At 60.2% G+C, this 18,219-nt stretch overlaps 1 protein-coding gene across 5 annotated transcripts in view; it reads right to left on the bottom strand.

Annotated features, from left to right (window-relative positions):
* Nucleotides 1-8,120: 8,120 nt before the first annotated feature.
* The window catches only part of ASPG (asparaginase), a 29,482-nt gene continuing 19,383 nt past the window's right edge, over nt 8,121-18,219 (bottom strand). The window contains exons 10-16 of one of the 5 annotated variants that reach the window (XM_010344082.3): nt 17,772-17,894; nt 16,365-16,460; nt 15,920-16,083; nt 14,022-14,108; nt 11,972-12,071; nt 11,596-11,676; nt 8,121-11,112 (exon numbers count right to left, since the gene is read on the bottom strand). In XM_010344082.3, the coding sequence (XP_010342384.2) occupies nt 11,092-11,112; nt 11,596-11,676; nt 11,972-12,071; nt 14,022-14,108; nt 15,920-16,083; nt 16,365-16,460; nt 17,772-17,894 (672 nt within the window). In that variant the 3' untranslated portion in view covers nt 8,121-11,091. Of the gene's footprint in view, nt 12,072-14,021; nt 14,109-15,919; nt 16,084-16,364; nt 16,461-17,771; nt 17,895-18,219 lie in introns of all 5 variants that reach the window. The other 4 variants (XM_039462960.2, XM_074394374.1, XM_039462963.2 and 1 more) reach the window with 4 other exon arrangements.

The following is an 18,219-nucleotide window of genomic DNA, read 5'->3' as shown; positions in this document are numbered from 1 at the left end:
AGGGACAGAAAGGAGAATAATGGTTGCCAGGGGCTGGGGAAGGGGAAATGAGGAGTTGTTGTTTGCAAGACAGATGATAGATCAAATTTCAAATGTGTCAATAATCACAATAAATGTAAATGGTCTAACATCTCAATTAAAAGGCTGAGATTGTCTGACCAAATAAAAAAATAAGATCCAACTCTGTGCTACCTACAAAAAAAGAAGTTTAAATGTAAAAAGAGAAATAGGTTAAAAGTAAAAGGATACCAAAAAAAATTAACATTAATCAAAAGAAAGTTGGAGTGCCTATATTAATAACAGAAAGGTAAATTTCAGAGCAAAGAATATAATCAAGGATAAAGAAAGCAATTTCATAATGGTGAAAGGCTTATTTGAAGAGGACATAAAAATTATAAATGTTTATTCACCATATAACAGACATCCAGAAATACATGAAGCAAAAATGAATAGAACTGAAAGGAGAAATGAACAAATCCACAGTTATAGTTGGATACTTCAACACTCCTCTCTCAGTAACTGAAAAAACAGCTATACAGAAAATTGCAAGGATATAGCTGGCATGAACAACACTATGAATCAACTTAACGTAGCTGATATTTATAGAAAAGTGCTCCCAATGACAGCAAAATACACATTATTTGTCAATACACACAGAACATTTACCAAAATAAAACATATTATGGGTCATAAAACAAGTCCAATAAACTAAATAGGACTCAAGTAATACAGAGTACAGTTTCTGACTATGATGGAATTAAATTAAAAATCAATATCAGAAAGAGATTGAGAAAATTTCCAAATATTTTGAAACTAAATTATACATTCCCAGGCCAGGCATGGTGGCTCACGCCTGTAATCTCAGCACTTTGGGAGGCCAAGGTTGGTATATCACCTGAGCCCAAGAGTTTGAGACCAGCCTGGGCAACATGACAAAACCCCATGTCTACAAACTATACAAAAATTATCCAGGCCTGATGGCACACACCTGTAGTCCCAGCTACTCCAGCAGCTGAGGTGGAAGGATTGCTTGAGCCAGAGGTAGAAGTTGTGGTGAGTCAAGATTGTGCCTGGGAAACAGACTGAGACTCATCAAAAAAAGGAAGAAAAGAAAAGGAAGAAGGGAGGGAGGGAGGGAGGATGGGTGGCAGGGAGGGAAAGAAGAAAGAGAGAAAGGAAAGAAAGAAAGAGAGAGAGAAAGAAAGAAAGAGAAGAAAGAGGGAAAGAGAGAGAAAGAAAAGAAAAAAGAATACACACACAACTTTTAGATAATCCAAATGTCAAAGAAAAATTCAAAAGGGGAATTAGCAAGTATTATAAAGGGAATGAACCTGAAAGCACAATATATCTAAATTTGTGTAATGGAGCTAAAGCAGTGCTTAGAAGGAAATTTATAGCTCTAAAATGCCTATATTAGAAAAGATGAAAGGTCATATATCAGTGACCGCAGCTTCCACCTTAAGAAACTAGAAAAAGAAGTTGAAGAGATGTTGGTCAAATGATTCAAAATTTCAGTTAGGAGGAATCGGTTCTAGAGATCTATTGTATAACATAGTAAATAGTTAATAACAATGTATTGTACTTTTGAAAATTGCTAAGGACCTCTTCTCACCACAAAAAAAAGATAAGTATGTAAAGTAATGCACAGATTGATTAGCTTGATTTAGGCATTCCGTAATGTATATGTGTTTCAAAACAACATATTGTACATAATAAATATATACAATTTTATGGGTCAAATAAATAAAACGTTAAAAAAAAGAAACCATGAAAAGAGAGCAAATAAAAGTCAGAGTCAGGAGAAGAAAGGAAATAATAAAGATCAAAGTGGAAATCATCGAGATAGAAAACAGAAAAATTACAGAGAAAATCAATAAAACCAAAAGCTGGTTCTTTCCAAAAATTGGTAAGAATTATAAACCTCCATCCAGATGGGTCAAGAAAAAGAAGAGAAAACATGCCATCAACATTGAGAATGAGAAATGGTACATCACCACAGAGTCTACAGATATTAAAAGATAATAATGGAATAGTAGGCATAACTTTATATCAATAAATTCAACAATTTAGATTAAATAAATCCTGTGAAAAGATACAAACTGCTAAAACTCACTCAAGAAGAAACAGATACGCTGAACGGTCCTCTCTCCAGGAAATATGTTGAATTTGCAGTTCTTTTCAACAAAGAAAACTCCAGGGGTGGGAGGAGTTGGGGAAGGAGGGAGGGATCACAAGGGCTGGATGGACCCTGCAGGCAGCTGTGGTTGGTCTGTTTATCACCTCGACTGTGGTCATGGTTTCACAGGTGTGCACATATATGTCAAGAGTCATCAAATTGTAACCTGTGCACTTTACTGTATGTCAATGACATATTAATAAACCCAAGAAAAATAGTGACACCTCCCACAAAGGCCAGAGAGCTCAAGACAGCTCTTTTTCTCTATGTGCCCTCCCAGTGCAACTTTGCTCCCCGGCAGCCTCAGAACCACAAGCAGATACTCAGAAACCCAGTCACAGTGGCCCCGCAGCCCTGTGACAGATCTGCTGTCCCATGGGACTTATCTAGTCACCTAGGAAGGAGCCATAATCTGTCCTCTGATGATTCTCAACTGCAGACACATTGCTATGGCCTGAGTGCTTGTGCCTCCTTCAAAATTCACGTTGAAACGTAATCCCCAGTGCAATGGGACTAAGAGCTGAGGCCTTCAGCAGCTGACGAGGCCATGAGAGCTGGACCGCCGTGGGCAGGATCTGTGCCTTATGAAAGGGCATGAGGGGGTGAGTTTGCCCTTCCCACCTCTCTGCCCTTCATGCCTCCTGTCATATGAGGACATGGTGTCCCTCCCGTCCAGGGGATGTACACAAGGCACCACCTTGGAGGCAGAGACTGAGGCCTCACAAGCTATAGAACCTTCCAGCACCTTGAACTTGGACTTCCAGCCTCCAGATCCATAAGAAATAAATTTCTCATGGTTCTTTATAAATTACCCATCTCAGAGGTTTTGTTACAGCAGCACAAACGGCCTGAGACCCACATATACACCTGGATTCCGTGAGCCCTGAGTGGGTACCCCCAGACCCTGGCCTGGCAGGCTACCTGTGCAGTGGGAGCTATGGACTCTTCTGGGGAAAGACAGAGAGGCTAAGATGCAAATTCTACTCTGGGCTCCGGCTCCCCGGGGAGTAGCGGCCAGGACACCACCCACAGCCACGGGTTCCCACTGTCTCCCCTTCCCCCAGCCCGTCTCTCTTCCTGAGTCCTCTCACCTAAGACGGCTGCCCTCAGCCTTGGGCATTTAGCAGGCTCACCTGGGAACTTGGTGAAGACAGATCGATGCCGACTGCCCGTCCAACTCACTAAGCCTGGGCCTCTGCGGTGAGTCAGAACCCCTGCCTTCCCATACTGGTTTCGCTACTTTAACAGAGACCAAAATAACAGAGGCTTTAAAAGGCAGAAGGTTCCTTTCTCTTATGGAAAAGACATGCTGTTGGGCTGCCCAGGTGGGTAGGGCAGCGTGTGCATGAGCTGGTCCAGGCAGGGTGATCAGCAGTCCCTGTTTGCCCCAGACTCGGAAGATCGCAAGAACCTTTCAGTGCCAAATCTGGAAAAACCCAGGCACACTTGGACAGGCTGGTCAGCCTTGTGCCGGGATGCTTTGCCCTCCCCCGGTGTGGCCCTCCAGTGACACAGCCGCACAGCTCAATGCCATGGTGCCCAGTTCCACCCAGAAGTTTCATCTGCCTCATTCATACTCCCCGGGCAGAACCATGGCATGCGTCCTCACCAGCAGCCCAGGAGCTCTGCACGCCCCGCTTCTCTTGGGGAATTCCGTGGCTAAAGGAATGGACCCTAAGGAGCCATCCTCCACCTGAGTCAGGGGCAGAGGCTGGAGAGGCCGCAGCAGAGAGGCTGGGCTGCTGGGAAGCACAGTTCTACTCTCAGCAAAGTAGGGGCCTGTCCTCCTGGTGTCCCCAGGGACCAAGCGGGGGCCTGTTGTGAGACCACACCTCATGGCCACCTGGGTCTTCCATTGGTCCTCCAAGGCCCTGGCTGAAATTTGGCCTGTCCAAGGATCCCCCACCAGCCCTCCCAGCACGTCAGCTCCGGTGACAGCTCTGCCCAGCTAAGCACGCGGAGAGTTTGCTGCCTCATCTCAGAGGAACTTCCATCGAGCTCCACGTCACCCTACAAAAGGAAGAAACAGGTGGTCCGAGGGGATAAGGGTCTTTCCAAGGTCACTTGCTAATAAGCATAGAGCTGGGGTTTGAATACACAGTGGCCTCTGGGTCCCCTGTAACAGGGGCAGGGAGGGTACAGGAAGGTGCCTCTATCTCTTCAACCCCTCTGCCCTCCCACCTTGCCCATTCTCCTGGCCAGGTCCCCAGGGCCAGCCTACAGGTTCCAGCGGGAATGGGTAGGAGCCAGTAGAGACCAGTGCCATGGGTGGGGGTGGGGTGGCAAGCGCAGGCTGGAGCTCCTGAAAGTGGGGCCCATGGGAGCCAAGCCCTTTCCCCACCCTGGCTCCTTGAGGCAGTGAGGCTCAAACCCAAGGCGAAGCATCTGGCCCAGTGGCCTGGAGAGGTCACCGCAATGAGAAAGCTGGAGCTGAGGTAGGGGCTTCCTTGGAGAACAAAGTGCCAGAGGCAGAATTGAGGCTGGGGGCGGGGGCGCATCTTGGGTAAGGACCAGGCCACTGCCCCTCCACCAACCATCCTGGTTTCTGCTTAGGTTAGAAGGAAATGGGTGGTTTGCTTTCGAGGGAAAAACCACACTGAAGCCTGGGGGAAACGGACAAGTGACCCCAGGGACACAGCGATGCTTTGGAACGTGTTTATTGTCAGTCTAAAACGTACAGACGCACTCCAAACAGAATGCTTCCAAGCTGCGGCTCAGGAACACAGCCCCTCTCACGGCGCTGCTGAGGGCTGAGGGCCCATGCAGAGGGCGTGGGGAAACATGCTTGTAAAATGAAATGGCCACAAGGAGCCACGGTGGTCAGCAGGCAGCAGCTGGGCAAGACATTCCGGCCCCTCCAATGCCAGAGACCCGCTGGGCACTCCCACAGCCCCAGGCTCTGAAGCCAGAGCCTGAGAGGTGGCCACAGTAGCATTTTCTGGGCAACAGGGGAGGTGCTGGCCAGTGGTGGATGCTCTCCCGGGAACCCCACTCCCCCCACCTGGGTGGCCAGGGGACCCTGCTGTCCTGCAGCTGACCCTCTCCCAGTGCAGCCCTCCACAGTCACCTCCTGCCTCCTCACATCAACCCCCCACATGTGCAGGTGGGGCTCAGAGAGGGCAGGTGACTGGCCCAAGGCCACCCTAGCAGGCCTCAAACCCAGGCCTGTCTGACCCATCCCCGGGGATGCCCCACAGCTCTCTAATCACTGGGTGAGGAGGTGGGAACTGGAAGGGACCCTCCACCCTGCGGGACACAGCAGCCCAGGCAGCACCTGGCAGAAAACCCTCGTCCCTGGTTGGAGGTGGGGACAGTTTCGACCCTTTGCTGAGGCCCTCCCAGGGCCGCCTGTGGCTTCACACCCAGACTGGCGCCGACCTCTCCGGTGGGCGCCACCACGAACGAGGCCCAAGGAGACTCTGGCGCAGGCGCCTGTCATCGTGGGCGCCGCCTCTCCTCTACCTGGGTATGGCCTCCAAACTTCCTCCCCACTCCCAGTTTCTGTGCCTCGAAGTCCTCCAGGCGTTTAAAGCACACTCTTAGGAGCCGCGCAGCGCGCCCCAAGGCCTCGGTGAGAAGAGAAGCAGCGGGAACCGCCGGCTGGCCAGCAGGGCGCCGCAGCTCCCCGGAAGCGCAGGGCAAGGAGCGCTGCTCAACCCTGCGGGCCCGCCGCCAGATCCTCGCTGGGAATTGCACGGAGTTTCGAGGTGGGGGCCCTCGGGGCGCAGGAGGGCGTCGGCCGCGTCTCCAGGCGGGCAGCGCGCCAGGAGCGTGGGCGACCAGCGCGCCCCCAACCCCGGCGGTTCCCAGAGCTCAGCCCGGCCGCCCCCGGCCACCTCCCTGCAGCACCGGGCTCCGAAGCCGAGGGTCTACCCTGGCAGCAGGCGGGGCCCGCCAGGGCCCGGGGGCGGCGCGGCGCTTGCGGCTGCGGGCCTGGAGCGCGGAGCCGGCCGGTGGGCTCCCTGGGTTGGTCGCCGGCGCGCCCCCGGCTGTGACTCTGACTCCAGGCCGCGCGTGGGACGCTGCGTCGCTGTCGCTGTCGCCGTCGCCGGGCCCGCCGGGTCTAGTGGTCCTAAACATTTCACAATTGCGCCACAGAACTGTTGAACTGTTAAGAACCACTGGACCCGGCGCGCGAGTCCGCAACACCGTCGGTTTGCCGAGCTGCGGAGAGAGGAGCCCCGACGCCCTTGGGACCGCCCGCGGACCCGCCCCTGTGCCCGGATCCCCGCCGGCCGAGCGCCCCCGGCCCTGCTGCAGCCTCCCGGCCCCGACGCCGCCCCGGACGCCTCAGACGCCCCGGCCAGGCGCAACAGGGGATCCCGGCCGCAGAGTCCAGCCCCGCCGCGTCCTCGTCGGCCCCGACGTTCTCTCGTCCCGCGCGCGCAGCGTGGCAGGCGGCTGCGCTCCAAGCGGCAGCCGCCAGCGCAGCGGCGCCTTTTTATGCCGCGCGGCCGCCCTTCCCGGCGCCGGAATGCGCCAGCGCCGCGCTGGCCCGACCGGTTTTTCCGGGCGGGGCGGCTCCGGGCCCGCAGGTCCCGCGACAGATCCTCCACGGCCCGGGACCTGCTCCGCGCGCCCGCGCGGGGGTGGCCCTGACTCAGCGGCCGCCCCGCCCGCCCGGCGCCCTCGCCTCCAGCGCCCGGCCTAGGCGCACCTGGCCTCCCGGGGTCGGGGTCCCCGCCGGGCAGCGCCCGCACCGTCTGGTCTGGGAGTGGGGCGCTCGGCGCACGGAGGGCCCGGGGCTCCACCTGAGCCGCGTCGGGACCCAGGGAGGCCCGGGCAGGTGAGGACCAGGCCCCAGGCCCGACGCGAGCCCAGGGCTGGGCCTGCCCCTCTGGGTGTCGGGGCGGCTGGACACACCCACCGCGGCCCCTCTCACTTCAAAGGGAACTTCGTGGGAGGGGAGAGAGAGAAAGTGAAACTGGAGGGAGGGAGGAGACCGTCCAGCAGGTTTCTGCTTCTCAGACCCTGAACCCCAGCGCAGCAGCCCATGGGGTGGGGGGAGCCCGGTACCTGCCTCCTCATTTCCCACGCGGGGGGAGGGGCGCCCTGCCCCCTCACGCATCAGGAGCCTGCACCTCGCTCCCCCGACACACAGCCCAGCCCCGAACGAACGCCCTGGCGCAGCTGGCCACTTAGTCACCTGGAGGTGTCCCGGCCTGACCAGTGGCGCCTCCCAGGGACTCTGTTTCAGCAGAACACAGCAGTTGAGGGGAGGGCTCCGGCTCTAGGAAGTACGGAGAAGGAGGGGGAGGTGACCCGCTTAAGCACTTGCCCCAAGTCTGGAGCCACTGCTGTGCCTGTGCAGCGTTGGGCAGCAGGGCGGTGATCATTCATTCCAGTGCAGGGCAGTGACACGCCATCCCACTGCCGCCCAGCCAGGAGCCCGGCGGCCTCTGTGCTCAGAGGCCAAGGTCCACCCCAGACCAGAACACAGCCACCAGACCTGAGGGACCCCTAGACACTTCCACACGTGCTGTGTGTGGCTTAACTATGGCAGCCGCCCTGGAAAGGGAATCAGAAAGGTTTTGTTATTTCTATTTTGCAGTTGGGGAAACTGAGGTCCAGGGAGGGACAGTGACTTCTGGGGATTCCACAGCTCTTGGCATTCCAACAGGAATGACTTCTGGGGATTCCAACAGGCCTTGGCATCGCTGCATCTGTGCGTCTCAGGGCCTGTGTGTGGCATCCAAGCAGCTGCGGCATGGAGGTAGGGGCAGAAGTAGAGACACAGGGGCTTGAGATCCAGAACAGGAGCTTGGGAGCTCCTCCCCCTCCACAGCTGCAGGGGTAGGAAGAACCCGGCTCTCCTCTGTCACCCAGGCTGGAGTGCGGTGGTGCAATCACGGCTCGCCACAACCTCCATCTCCCAGGTTCCAGCAATTCTCCCACCTCAGCCTCCAGGTAGCTGGGACCACTGAAAAAAACCACCACACCTGGCTAATTTTTGAATTTATTTTTTAGAGACAGGGTTTCGCCATGGTGGCTGTTCTCAAACTCCTGAGCTCAAGCTATCCACCTCCCTCAGCCTCCCTCCCAAAGTGCTGGGATTACAGGCATGCCCGGCCACCTCCCCTATTCTTAATTCTAAGCCCTGGTCTAGTCCAGTCCTGGCAGACTCCTCCTGACACACAGCCACCTGGGTGGGCTCTCCTTGCCCAGCAAACATGGTCCCATGCCCAGCATCCAAGGGCACTGATGAGAGAGGAGAGGGAGAAGCTGACAAGCACCCGCACCAGCCGCAGGAAACACTGGCATGTGACCAGAAGGGGAACTTCCTCACACACAGGAGAAGTCTGGTTACCTCCAGCAGGGGAGGCACGGCCCTGGAGGGTCCTCAGCCTAGGAGTCTGACTTTAGGATAGAAAAGGCTGATTAGAAAGACAGTAGCCATGATGGAGAGATGCCTCCCAGGGATAGCCCTGAGGTCCGGGTGTTTTGAGGTGGGCTGTAGGAAGCAAGGCCTCCCCCAGCGTGAAATTACCAGGTGTGAGCAATGCCGCCTCGCTGTGGGGAGGTGGGTCCTGCACACACCGGGCACCCAGCTGTGCCTCCTTCCTGCATCTCCCATGGCCTCATGCCACAGCAAGAGTCGAGGATGCCCTGATTCACAGCCCCGCTCTGCCCTGTGCCAACACAGAGCCCTGGGCACAGGATGGGGCCACTCTGCGCCTTAGCTTCCTCAGCCATGAAGTGGGAGAGGCAGGGACCCAGTGCCCTCCAAGGCGCACAGTGGGGGCAAAACACACCAACCTGGAGCAGGACACCATGCTCCAAGCCTGTCTATCCCACTGTTCCCGCTGCACACCAGAGACCCAGAGGCCTCGGGGCCAGGTCACTGCCCCTCGAAGAGCCCAGGGAGCCCTGAACAGCAGCCCGGCACCCCCTGCCACTTCTGGGTGATTGTAGAGGAGTCCCCTTACCCAGGAACCCTCTGACCTCTCCCCAAGGGCCACAAAACAGCCCCCAAGGAAGCTCCCAGACTCAAGCCTATGACTCTTCATAGCCTCCCGAGACACTGGCCAGTCCTGGGCTCCCTGTGGTAGGGCCCTGCACCCCACAAGGCTTCAGAGGGTCTGAAAATGGAGGCGTGGCCTCCTCCTCCAGCCCTGTGAGGAGCACTCCCCATCTGCCCAGCCCCTCCCTGCCCCTGTGGTCCTCAAGCCTCTCTGCCAAACTCTGTCAGTGGCCCAGTTGGAGAAAGGCCAGTTTGGCAAGCGCTCCCTGCGGGACACGCAGGCTGAGTGGCCCTTTCCACACTACAGGACACTCACCCCAGGCGTCAGCGGCTGTGTCTACACTGGCAGGTTGGCACCTGCTCTGGGAGGGTGCTGCCATGTGGGCTACCGTGAGCCACCTGCAGCTTTCACAACCTGGGGCTCCCAGGGCCTGGAACAGCGCTGAGCAGGGTGGTGTGAGTGACAGGCTCTGCCCAGCCCTCGGGACTGAGCCAGTCAGGTGGGCTCAGCCCAGGGATGCTGGAGGTGGTCTCCCCACTCCCCACCTGCCCCAGGTATTTTGTCCAGCTGTCCCACTGCCTCCCAAAAGGCCCTCCAAGGGTCCTGGCCATCCCAGGACAGCAGAGGCTCCTGGCTCTCGGGTGCTGTACCACCCTCCCTCCCCCTGCAGCCCCCCATAGGCCTCACTAGGGTGTGGAGCGAGGGCCTCCCCAGCCCCGCCATGCCATGCTCTCATGGCATCACCTTGTTGTGCAAGGCCCAGGCACACCCGTGTTGGGGTGAGGACAGCAAGGATGCAGGCGGCAGTGCCAGCCAGGCTTGGGAACCAGGCTGAGGAGCCCGGGGTGTGCCTGGGTGCCAAGGGCCAACTCTGGGGTCTCACTTTTGCCCTCCTGGGCCTCCAGTCCAGGGACCAGCCAGAGGGACAGACAGGAACCGTCCCCTGGGCAGATAGAGGCCTGGCAGGAGGCAGCTCCCAGGCTCCTCACACAGCGAGAAGGGGTCAGGGGCTGGGGGTGGCAGCAGGGAGCCCCTGACCATCCCAGGCCCGTGCATGCACACATGGCGGGAGCCAGGGGTCCGAAACCCCAATTTCAGCCCCAGCTGAAAGAAGGCACGAGGCCGCCCCGCAGCACCCACACTGGGCAGCAGCAGGGACCGCCACACGCACCCACCTGCCCAGGCTGTGCCAACAGGCCAGCCCAGGTCACCCCTTCCCTTGCAGAGTGGCCTGGCTCACAGTGGAGGCTGTCAGGAGCTTCAGGCAGAGCAGGGGCCGGAAAGGTCCCAAGGGGCCCCCCTGACATTCACGGGCTTCTGCAGTGCTTGGAGTCTTGGTGGGGCCCCGCCCTGAGATGGGGATCAGGTGCAGCGAAGCTGGGGTGACAGAAAACCAGACAGCAACTAGGAGGGGCTGTGAGGACTAAAGTTAAGCAGGAGCAGCGTGCTTGTCCAGGGGCTGGAGGGCTGCCTGGAGGAGGTGACTTCAAGCTCCAGAAAGAAGGTGCAGGAGGTGAGGAGATGGGCAGGGGGTGTCTGGAGGAAGGGCTAGCCTGAATAAAGGCAGGGTGGCAGGAGGGGGAGGGGCGAGGCTGGGAAAGGAAGACCGGCTTGGCCACTGGCCAGGTCATCTCCGTAAGCACTGCCCCACCCGGTTCACACTCACAGCTGCCTTGGGAAGGATGGGCAAAGTGCCCCCCTCACCCCTACAGAGCCTGGGCCTGCCTCCACACACAGCCACAGTCCAGACCCAGACAGACCCACTCAGAACCAGGCTCTGGGGACCTGGGGAGGAGATGCCCAGAGACTTTATTGCCATTCTGCCCAACAAAGGCCTTCAGGCTTTGCCTGAAAACAGGCTGGGAAGCAGCCCCAGCAGGGGGTCATGCCTGAGACCTTCCAGCAGGTCACAGGAGGAAGGAATGGCTTACACTGCAGCCGGAGGACTTCAGGTTAGACACCAGGCAGCACTTCCTGAAAACATGAGGGCTCCTTATAACATGTGGAGGCCCAAGTAGTACGCGAAGGCAGGGCAGAGAGACAAGCCCGGGCACCCAGTCTGTGCAGCACTGCCCGAGCCAGAGCACACCCAGCGTGAGACTGTGGGAGGGCCATGTGACCGAGTGGGAATGGGGGTGTCAGCTGGGAACTGGCCTGGGAGGCAGGTGGAAGCACCCAGCCTCGGGGGCCCGGTGGGGCAGGGCGCGGGCGCAGGGGTGGGTGAGAGGATGCTGGGCCCTCAGTGCTCAGGTCTGGTCAGCTCCTTCAGGAAGCCCTCCCTCTAAACCGTGTTCCGCCCCAGACACCCCCAGGAGGGTCTCTGCAGCCCCTAGGCTAGCTGGGATCCATCTCAGCCTCCCGGCTCTGTCCCCCTTGGATACGCCCCTGAGCCAGGGTCCAGCCACACATACTAGAAGCTGGTTGTGGGGTGTCAGCCCCACCTGGGTGGGGACTTACTGGGCCTGGGGCCTGGGCACCAACTGCACCCTCCAAACTCTGTAGAAAGGCCACCACTGCCAGGTTTCCAGCCGCCTCTGCCTATGGGAAGCAGTGGGGAGGGGCTGCCTTGGGCCACTGACCAGCAGCTGGCCCAAGCATCCCCGTCACCAGGACTCCCTTCCCTGCTCCCAGCCCACACACACAGGCCCAGAGGCTCCTGTACTCTCCTCATCCCCACCGCTCAGGGCTCCGAGAAGGGGACAGTGTCCCATGGTCCTGCTCGGGGAGGGCCGGGCATTTGGGGATGGAGCAAAGGGGCAGCTGGTGAACTGTCTGGGTGTCCTTCCTGGAGTTGGCAGCCTTTGGAGAGGGTACAGGGGGAAGGGGCACTCACAACATGCAGGGCGCTGTGCCCGTCATAACCCGGCTGCCCTAGGTCAGCCCCTGCCTGCCACCACACTTCCAGGCCTTTGAGGTCAGTCCTGGATGCCAGCCTGGGGGTGGGACAGAGGAAGAATTGTTGGGGTCCGCTGGGCACCTGTCCATCTGCCCACCTGCTTGTCCCCCAGGTGCCCTGGACGCTCTTACAAAGCCAGCCCCAGACAGCTGACCTAGTAGCGGCCTGGTCCTGGGACAGGAGTCCCTGGGGCGATGGGGCAGCCTGGAGTCTGGTGTCACCCAGTGGGTGGCACTGTGACTCACAGGTCAGTGTGCACCTGCACACACACACACACACACAACCAGCATGCATACACACACACATGCACGCCCACCGGCCGAGGGCCCCACGCTAGTTTCACGTTTCACAACACCGTTTTTCCCGGGGCAGGGTCCACATGAAGGAACAAACGTTTGAAGCAACCCAGTGGTTCAGAGAGGGGGACACAGGGGACCCTGGGATGGCAGTTGGGCCTGGACCCTGGCAGATGGCATGGGGTTCCTGGCTGGGACAGGGGTCTGGGCCCAGCCACCCAGGATTGACAAGCCAGGCTCTCACCAGCTCCTCACCCTGCCACCCTCCTGGGAAGAACCCACTCCCCACCTGGGGAGGCCAGGAGCAGGCCAGGTGGGACCCCACAGGGAGGGCCCCACCCCTGGTGTGCAGTGGGGGAAGTGGCCTGGCGAGGGAGGGGCTGGCTCCCTCCTCTGAAGGGCCCTTAGGGACTCTGCTCCAACCCAGGAAACAGTGGCAGCCCTGCAGTGAGTCCTCTGGATGGTCCCACTGGCCCCTCCTGAACTCGCCCCAAGAGGCCAAACCCTACAAACACACTGGCCCCTAGGAAGGCCTGGCTGAGTGGTTTGTGTCCACCCAGCAGCTTGGACTGGCCAGGCCCACTTTCCAGCAGAGTCCTGGACCAGGGTTCTGGTCCCAGCTCCCACAGGACCTGACTACTGCCTCAGTTTCCCCATCTGTCAATGAAGCCAACAAGACCTGCCTAGAGTGCAAATCTGGACCAAGTCACCCCAGACATCCCTTCAAAGGCAAGCCCAGGGGTTGTGGGCCTGTCCAGAGGAGGAGCCAGGGCTGCTGGCCCACCCACTCCCCACCCAGCCAGGCCACCGAGCCTCCGCCAGCACCCACTATCCAAGCCTGGGACTCGGACTTCCAGGGACACACTCCAACACTCGAAGCATCCCCACCCCAGCCCCCACCTGTACCCGGCCCAGGTCCCCGCCTGCCTCTGACTCTCCCTTTGGGTCCCTCGGAGCCATCCTGGCCTCAGGCAGCCCAGGCCGGGCACAGGAGGCGGCACCAAGTCACCAGGCACAAGGTGGGGGAGGGGAAGCGCCTCTGGCTGCCACAGAGATCCCTGCAGCGCTGGCCCACCTCCACTCAGCCCCACAACCAACACCCGCACCGAGGGCCTTCCTGCGCCTCAGTCTCCCCAACAATAACATGACGTCAGAAGCCCTGAGCCTGCCTCGGTGGTCACTCAGGCAGCATGTGTTCGGAAGGCACATTGGCCACTGGTGCCATGAGGTCAGCAGGTGGGGGCTGGGCCTAGGTCAGTTTATCCCAGGATAGGAACCACACTGGGGAGAACAGAGCTCACGAGACCTGTCACCTGCAAGGGGCCTCAGCTCCCCTGTGCCCCACCTGCCCCATCCTGCCCAAATGCAGCCCCAGCCACCCTCCAGCCCATAGCCCAGCCCCTCTCACACCGGACCACCAATTCCCATACCCCTCCTCAAGGCCGCCCCTCCCCCCCCACACACACACCCTTGCTGTTCGCTCAGCTGGAAACAACCCCTTCCCCTGCCCCATGCCATGGTGCAGGGCAGACCCCTGTTCCAGTCAGCCAGGATGGTGCACGCGGCGGTCAGTGGGCCTCCTCTGAAGCCGCCACACCCTGACTGACTTGTCTCTCCCAGCAGGTCTGCCTTTCCTTCCCCGAGCTGTGTCCCCACATCTCTGAAGGCACAGGCGCTCCAGCCGAGCTCACCTGCATAGCTCTGTCCCTGCCCCCTCCAGCTCCTGGGCAGACAGGGAGGCCCCGGCCGCCCGCAGCAACCTCACGATGCCTAGATGCCTGCATAAGAAGGAGTGCGCTGACCTTCTGCTCTGGCCAGCCCAGCCCTGCTGCACCTCACCCAGGAGCCAGCAGAGCTCACGTCCTGTGCATGGGGACAGGGACCTGCCTTCCCAGGACCCCATAGCCCTAGCCTCAGACAAGGGCCCATCCCCCTAATTCTCTGCCCCGGCCCACGTGACATCATCTCGGGGTCCCACCACCTCCATTTGTCCAGAATACCTCCCTAGGACGGCTCAGGTCTGCAAGGAGTGGGGGGTCAACTCTGCAGCACCCCCGTACCCAGCCCCACAGGGGAGGGCGTTGGCTTCTCCCAGCTTGGTCTCCCCCACCCATCTCAAGGGAGAGCCCAACTAGAGGACAGCCTCACAGGAGTTGACAGGCCCCACTGCACACCCCAACACTGATCACGCCCCCAAACACAATCAATCCTGCTGACTGCCCCTGGGGTGGGGTGGGGGCAGGGAGCACGGACAGTGGAGTCTGTGGGGGCGGGGGCGGGGCTCTAGCAAGGCCCTCGGGCAGAGGCACAAGGGCCCGAAGCCACAGAGCCCATTGGGGTGACCTAAGCATTGCGCCATCACCGTGGACCACGCCCCCACCTCTGCCAAGCACCACAAATTCCCCCGTCACCCCCGTTAGGAGGCTGGGGAGAGGTGTGAGGCGGTAGCCTCCCCGAACCGCACTTGGGCACAACAGAGCCAGGCAGGCGGCCTCCGGGAGCCTGGCAGGGGAGTGAGGCTGGGAGACCGGTGAGGAGGCTGCTGTGAGCCTGGTCCTGTGAGTCCGGAGGGGACGAGGGGCCGGGACTGTGTGAGCTCCCCTCCTCACCACCCACCCACGCTCAAGGACGCCCCGTCCAGGATCTCCAGGCTGGAGCACCCCAGCCTGGGGGCTGAGAGCACCTTCACGGCCCCTCCCCTTCCTGTCCACCACCCTGTTCTCTCCTGTTGCTTTGAGTACCCCTTCAATGCTCACAGGCCCTGGAAAGTACCTTCTACGCCAGTCCTCCCCTTCACAAAGGGCGCCACACCCCACCCCAGGGCTCACCGCTGGGGAGGGGACCCATGACTGGGCACCTCAGGGTCACACCACCTGCGCTTCTCTCACGGACTCCTGAGTACTCCCTCCCCGAAAAGAACCCAGGGCCCTGCAGGCCAAGTCCTCCCACCCCCAGGGGCAATCTCCAGGAGCGCTGGGGTCTCCGTCCGAGCAGACATGTGGGTCTGGGCAGTGACACTGGCAGACAGGCCCTCCGCCTTCCCAGGCCCAGGCTGCTGGGTATCCAGGGCAATAATCAGTAGGAAGGGGGAAATGACCCCATCCCACCAGTGCCGGCCCCGCCCCACCTCCGCAGGGCACATGCTCGAACTCTGCCTCTGTCCCTGCTCTGGGCTTAGGGAACAGACACCTGCCAGGGACTCCCACATGCACGGGCTGGACCTGTCTCCCAGGCCCCGAGTGGCCCGTCACACCCAAGATCTGCCTCGACTAGCCTGCTTCTTACTTACCCTGTCTGGCTACTGGGCCAGGGCCTTCTGCCCCACCTCCACCCCAACATCCCATACCCACAGGTGCACGGGGATGACTCGGGGAGCACCTGGGCACCCCCTGGCTTCATCCATACCATTGTTGTTTTCTGAAAACTCTCGGTGGGGTCTTACTGGGCCCTGGGCTGGGTGGGCAGCCTTTGGGAAGCAGGTGTCCTCAGCCTCTCCCAGCCCAGCCCCAGGAGGCTGTGTGAACACAGGAACTCGGCCTCTCTGTGCCCACCTGCCGGAGCCAGCTTTGGAGGGCCCTGGCCCCAATACCTGCCCCGAACAGCCAGCAGCAGCGGGCTGAGGCCGTCCGTGTCCCGGGCGTTCACGTCCACACCTCCCTGCAGCAGCATGGCGACGGCCTCTGTGCGCCCTCCCCGGGCAGCCGCGTGCAGCGGGGTTTGGCCATTAAAGTCCACCAGGCTCAGGTCACTGCCCTGGGGTGACACGAGGACATACGACCCCTGAGCAAGGGCCGGGCAGGGCCAGGTAGGCCATGGGGGGGGTCCCACTGAGGATGGGGCCCAGCACAGCCCCTGTGCCCACCCTCAAAGCCACAGTGAGACCCCACCAGCTGGCAGGACGGCCCCACTGCCCCGTCTGGCAGACGAGGGCTTAGTGTGGTCAGTGGGTGGATGAGAGGCCTTCCTGCCTGCAGGGGTCCAGAGCTCCCGGGCCAGGCATGTCTGGGGCTGTGCCCCGGGTTGGGGAGGCTCACCAGCTCCAGCAGCGCCTGCAGCACCTCCAGGTCACCAGCTTGGGCGGCAGCACAGACCAGGCTGGGTATCAGGGTGCTCCGCAGGGCATCCGCCCCCTGGGTGGGGAAGGCGGCACCCTGGAACCCACACCTCCCTCTGGCATCCGGCAGAACCGGCGGTCCCTGGTGCCGTGTGACCCCTGCCAGCCAACATACAGGGGGCCGAGGAGCCCAGGGTGTGGGTGAGAAGGAACCTGAGCTGCCGCGTCGGAAGGCCTGGGCTTGAGCCTCACTACCCCGCCCCACCCAGGCCCACCTAGGACCCCTGCCCTGGGAGCAAAGGCCAGGCCATGAGGCCACCATCTGGCCCTGTCCTCACCAGGTGTGTGGCCAGGGCCTGCCACTCACCCTCCAAGACTCTCCCACCTGTCCCCACCGCTGTTGGAACAGAATCGTAAGTTACCTGCATGAGGGGAGCATAAGGAGAGCCAGGCCCCTCCCCTGGAAGAAATGCCGTGCTCCGACAGCTGCACCTTCCCAGAAGAGCCACCTGCCCCCAGCACCTGGTATCCAGGAGCTCCCCAAAATGCCAGAAGGCTGGGGTCCTGGCAGAGGCCCCACAGGTGCCACCATGCCCAGCGGGCACAGCATGGCTTGGTGACAGGGCTGCCACCTCTAGCCTGCCTCCATAGAGCATTCAGGCCCCATGCAGCCACCCCAACACCACACACACCAGCCCCTTCCATCTGCCCATTACCCACCCCAGCAGTTGCAGCAAATGGCTCACAAGACAGGTACATCCCTGCATGGGAGAAACTGAGGCACTGAGGCCTGGGGCAGGACCCCAGGCAGTGGGGAGGAAGGCTGTCTGGCCCACTGGGCCCCATGTCAGGCCTGGATGCTTGACCCAGTTAGCCAAGGGGGCATTTGTAGGGTACATGGAGGCCCCACCCCCCTCAGACCCCAGGCCTTGAAAACACCCCTTCCTAGGACTAGGTACCCCAGTTGTGCAGACAACATGCTCAAACACTGGCCCTCATCCCGGGGTTCAGGTGGGGGCCTGGAACCCCTGATGCTCAGAGCCTGAAAGAGCCCAGAGCAAGCACCCCCCGCCCCAGACCCCCACCCGTCTCCCAGACAGGCAGCTCCCCAGGCAGCCCCACACTAAGGCAGTGCTGCCAGTCAGAAGGCAGCGCCTGCCAAGCCTGGCCCCCGGGGTCCCTGCTGCTTGCCCACCACCTAGTCCTTCCTGCATGCTACTCCATGGACCCTGCAACCTCTCCTCCTGGGCCCCAGAACCCAGGTGTGCCTAGCTGTTTGGCCTGGAATGATGGCTACAGGGGTTCATGGCTGCCTGGTGCGTCCCAGGGGGACCGAGAGGGCGTACAGCCCCCACCTGCCACTCAGGCTCCCATGTCGCACTATTACCTGGCCACCACTCAGACTGAGGAGCCAGGAGACCCCACAGCCCAGCGTGGTGCCCTGCAGTGAGGGCCAGCGCTCCTCTACCGAGGGTGGCGTCATCTCCCCACGAAGGTCCTTGGCTAGCAGCTGGGGAAGAGAGCAGAGGCGAAGTGGCTCCGTGAGGGCCAGATGAGCCGCCCAGAATATCCTGGAGGGCCCGGCTCCTGGGGCACAGCCGGGGGTGCCCTCAGCCTGATGTTCCATCCCTCGGGTCCCCTCGCAGGGCCAGACCCACTCCCCAGCCCTACCAGCTCAGGGGCTCCAAAGGCCTCTGCCCAGCCCCAGGGGCTGGCAGCCCAAGGGTCTGGGGCCAGCTGGGTCTGAGCCCTACACTCCAGGAAGAGTGGAGGCAGGGGGTGGTTTCCTGGCAACAGTTTGGAAAGCCTCAGGTCTCAGCGCAGGCTGAGAAGGT

The sequence above is a fragment of the Saimiri boliviensis genome, chromosome 2 (assembly GCF_048565385.1).
Source record: "Saimiri boliviensis isolate mSaiBol1 chromosome 2, mSaiBol1.pri, whole genome shotgun sequence".
NCBI lineage: Eukaryota > Metazoa > Chordata > Mammalia > Primates > Cebidae > Saimiri > Saimiri boliviensis.
The sequence above is the reverse complement of the archived record's forward strand: the minus strand, read 5'-3'. Positions and strand labels throughout refer to the sequence as shown.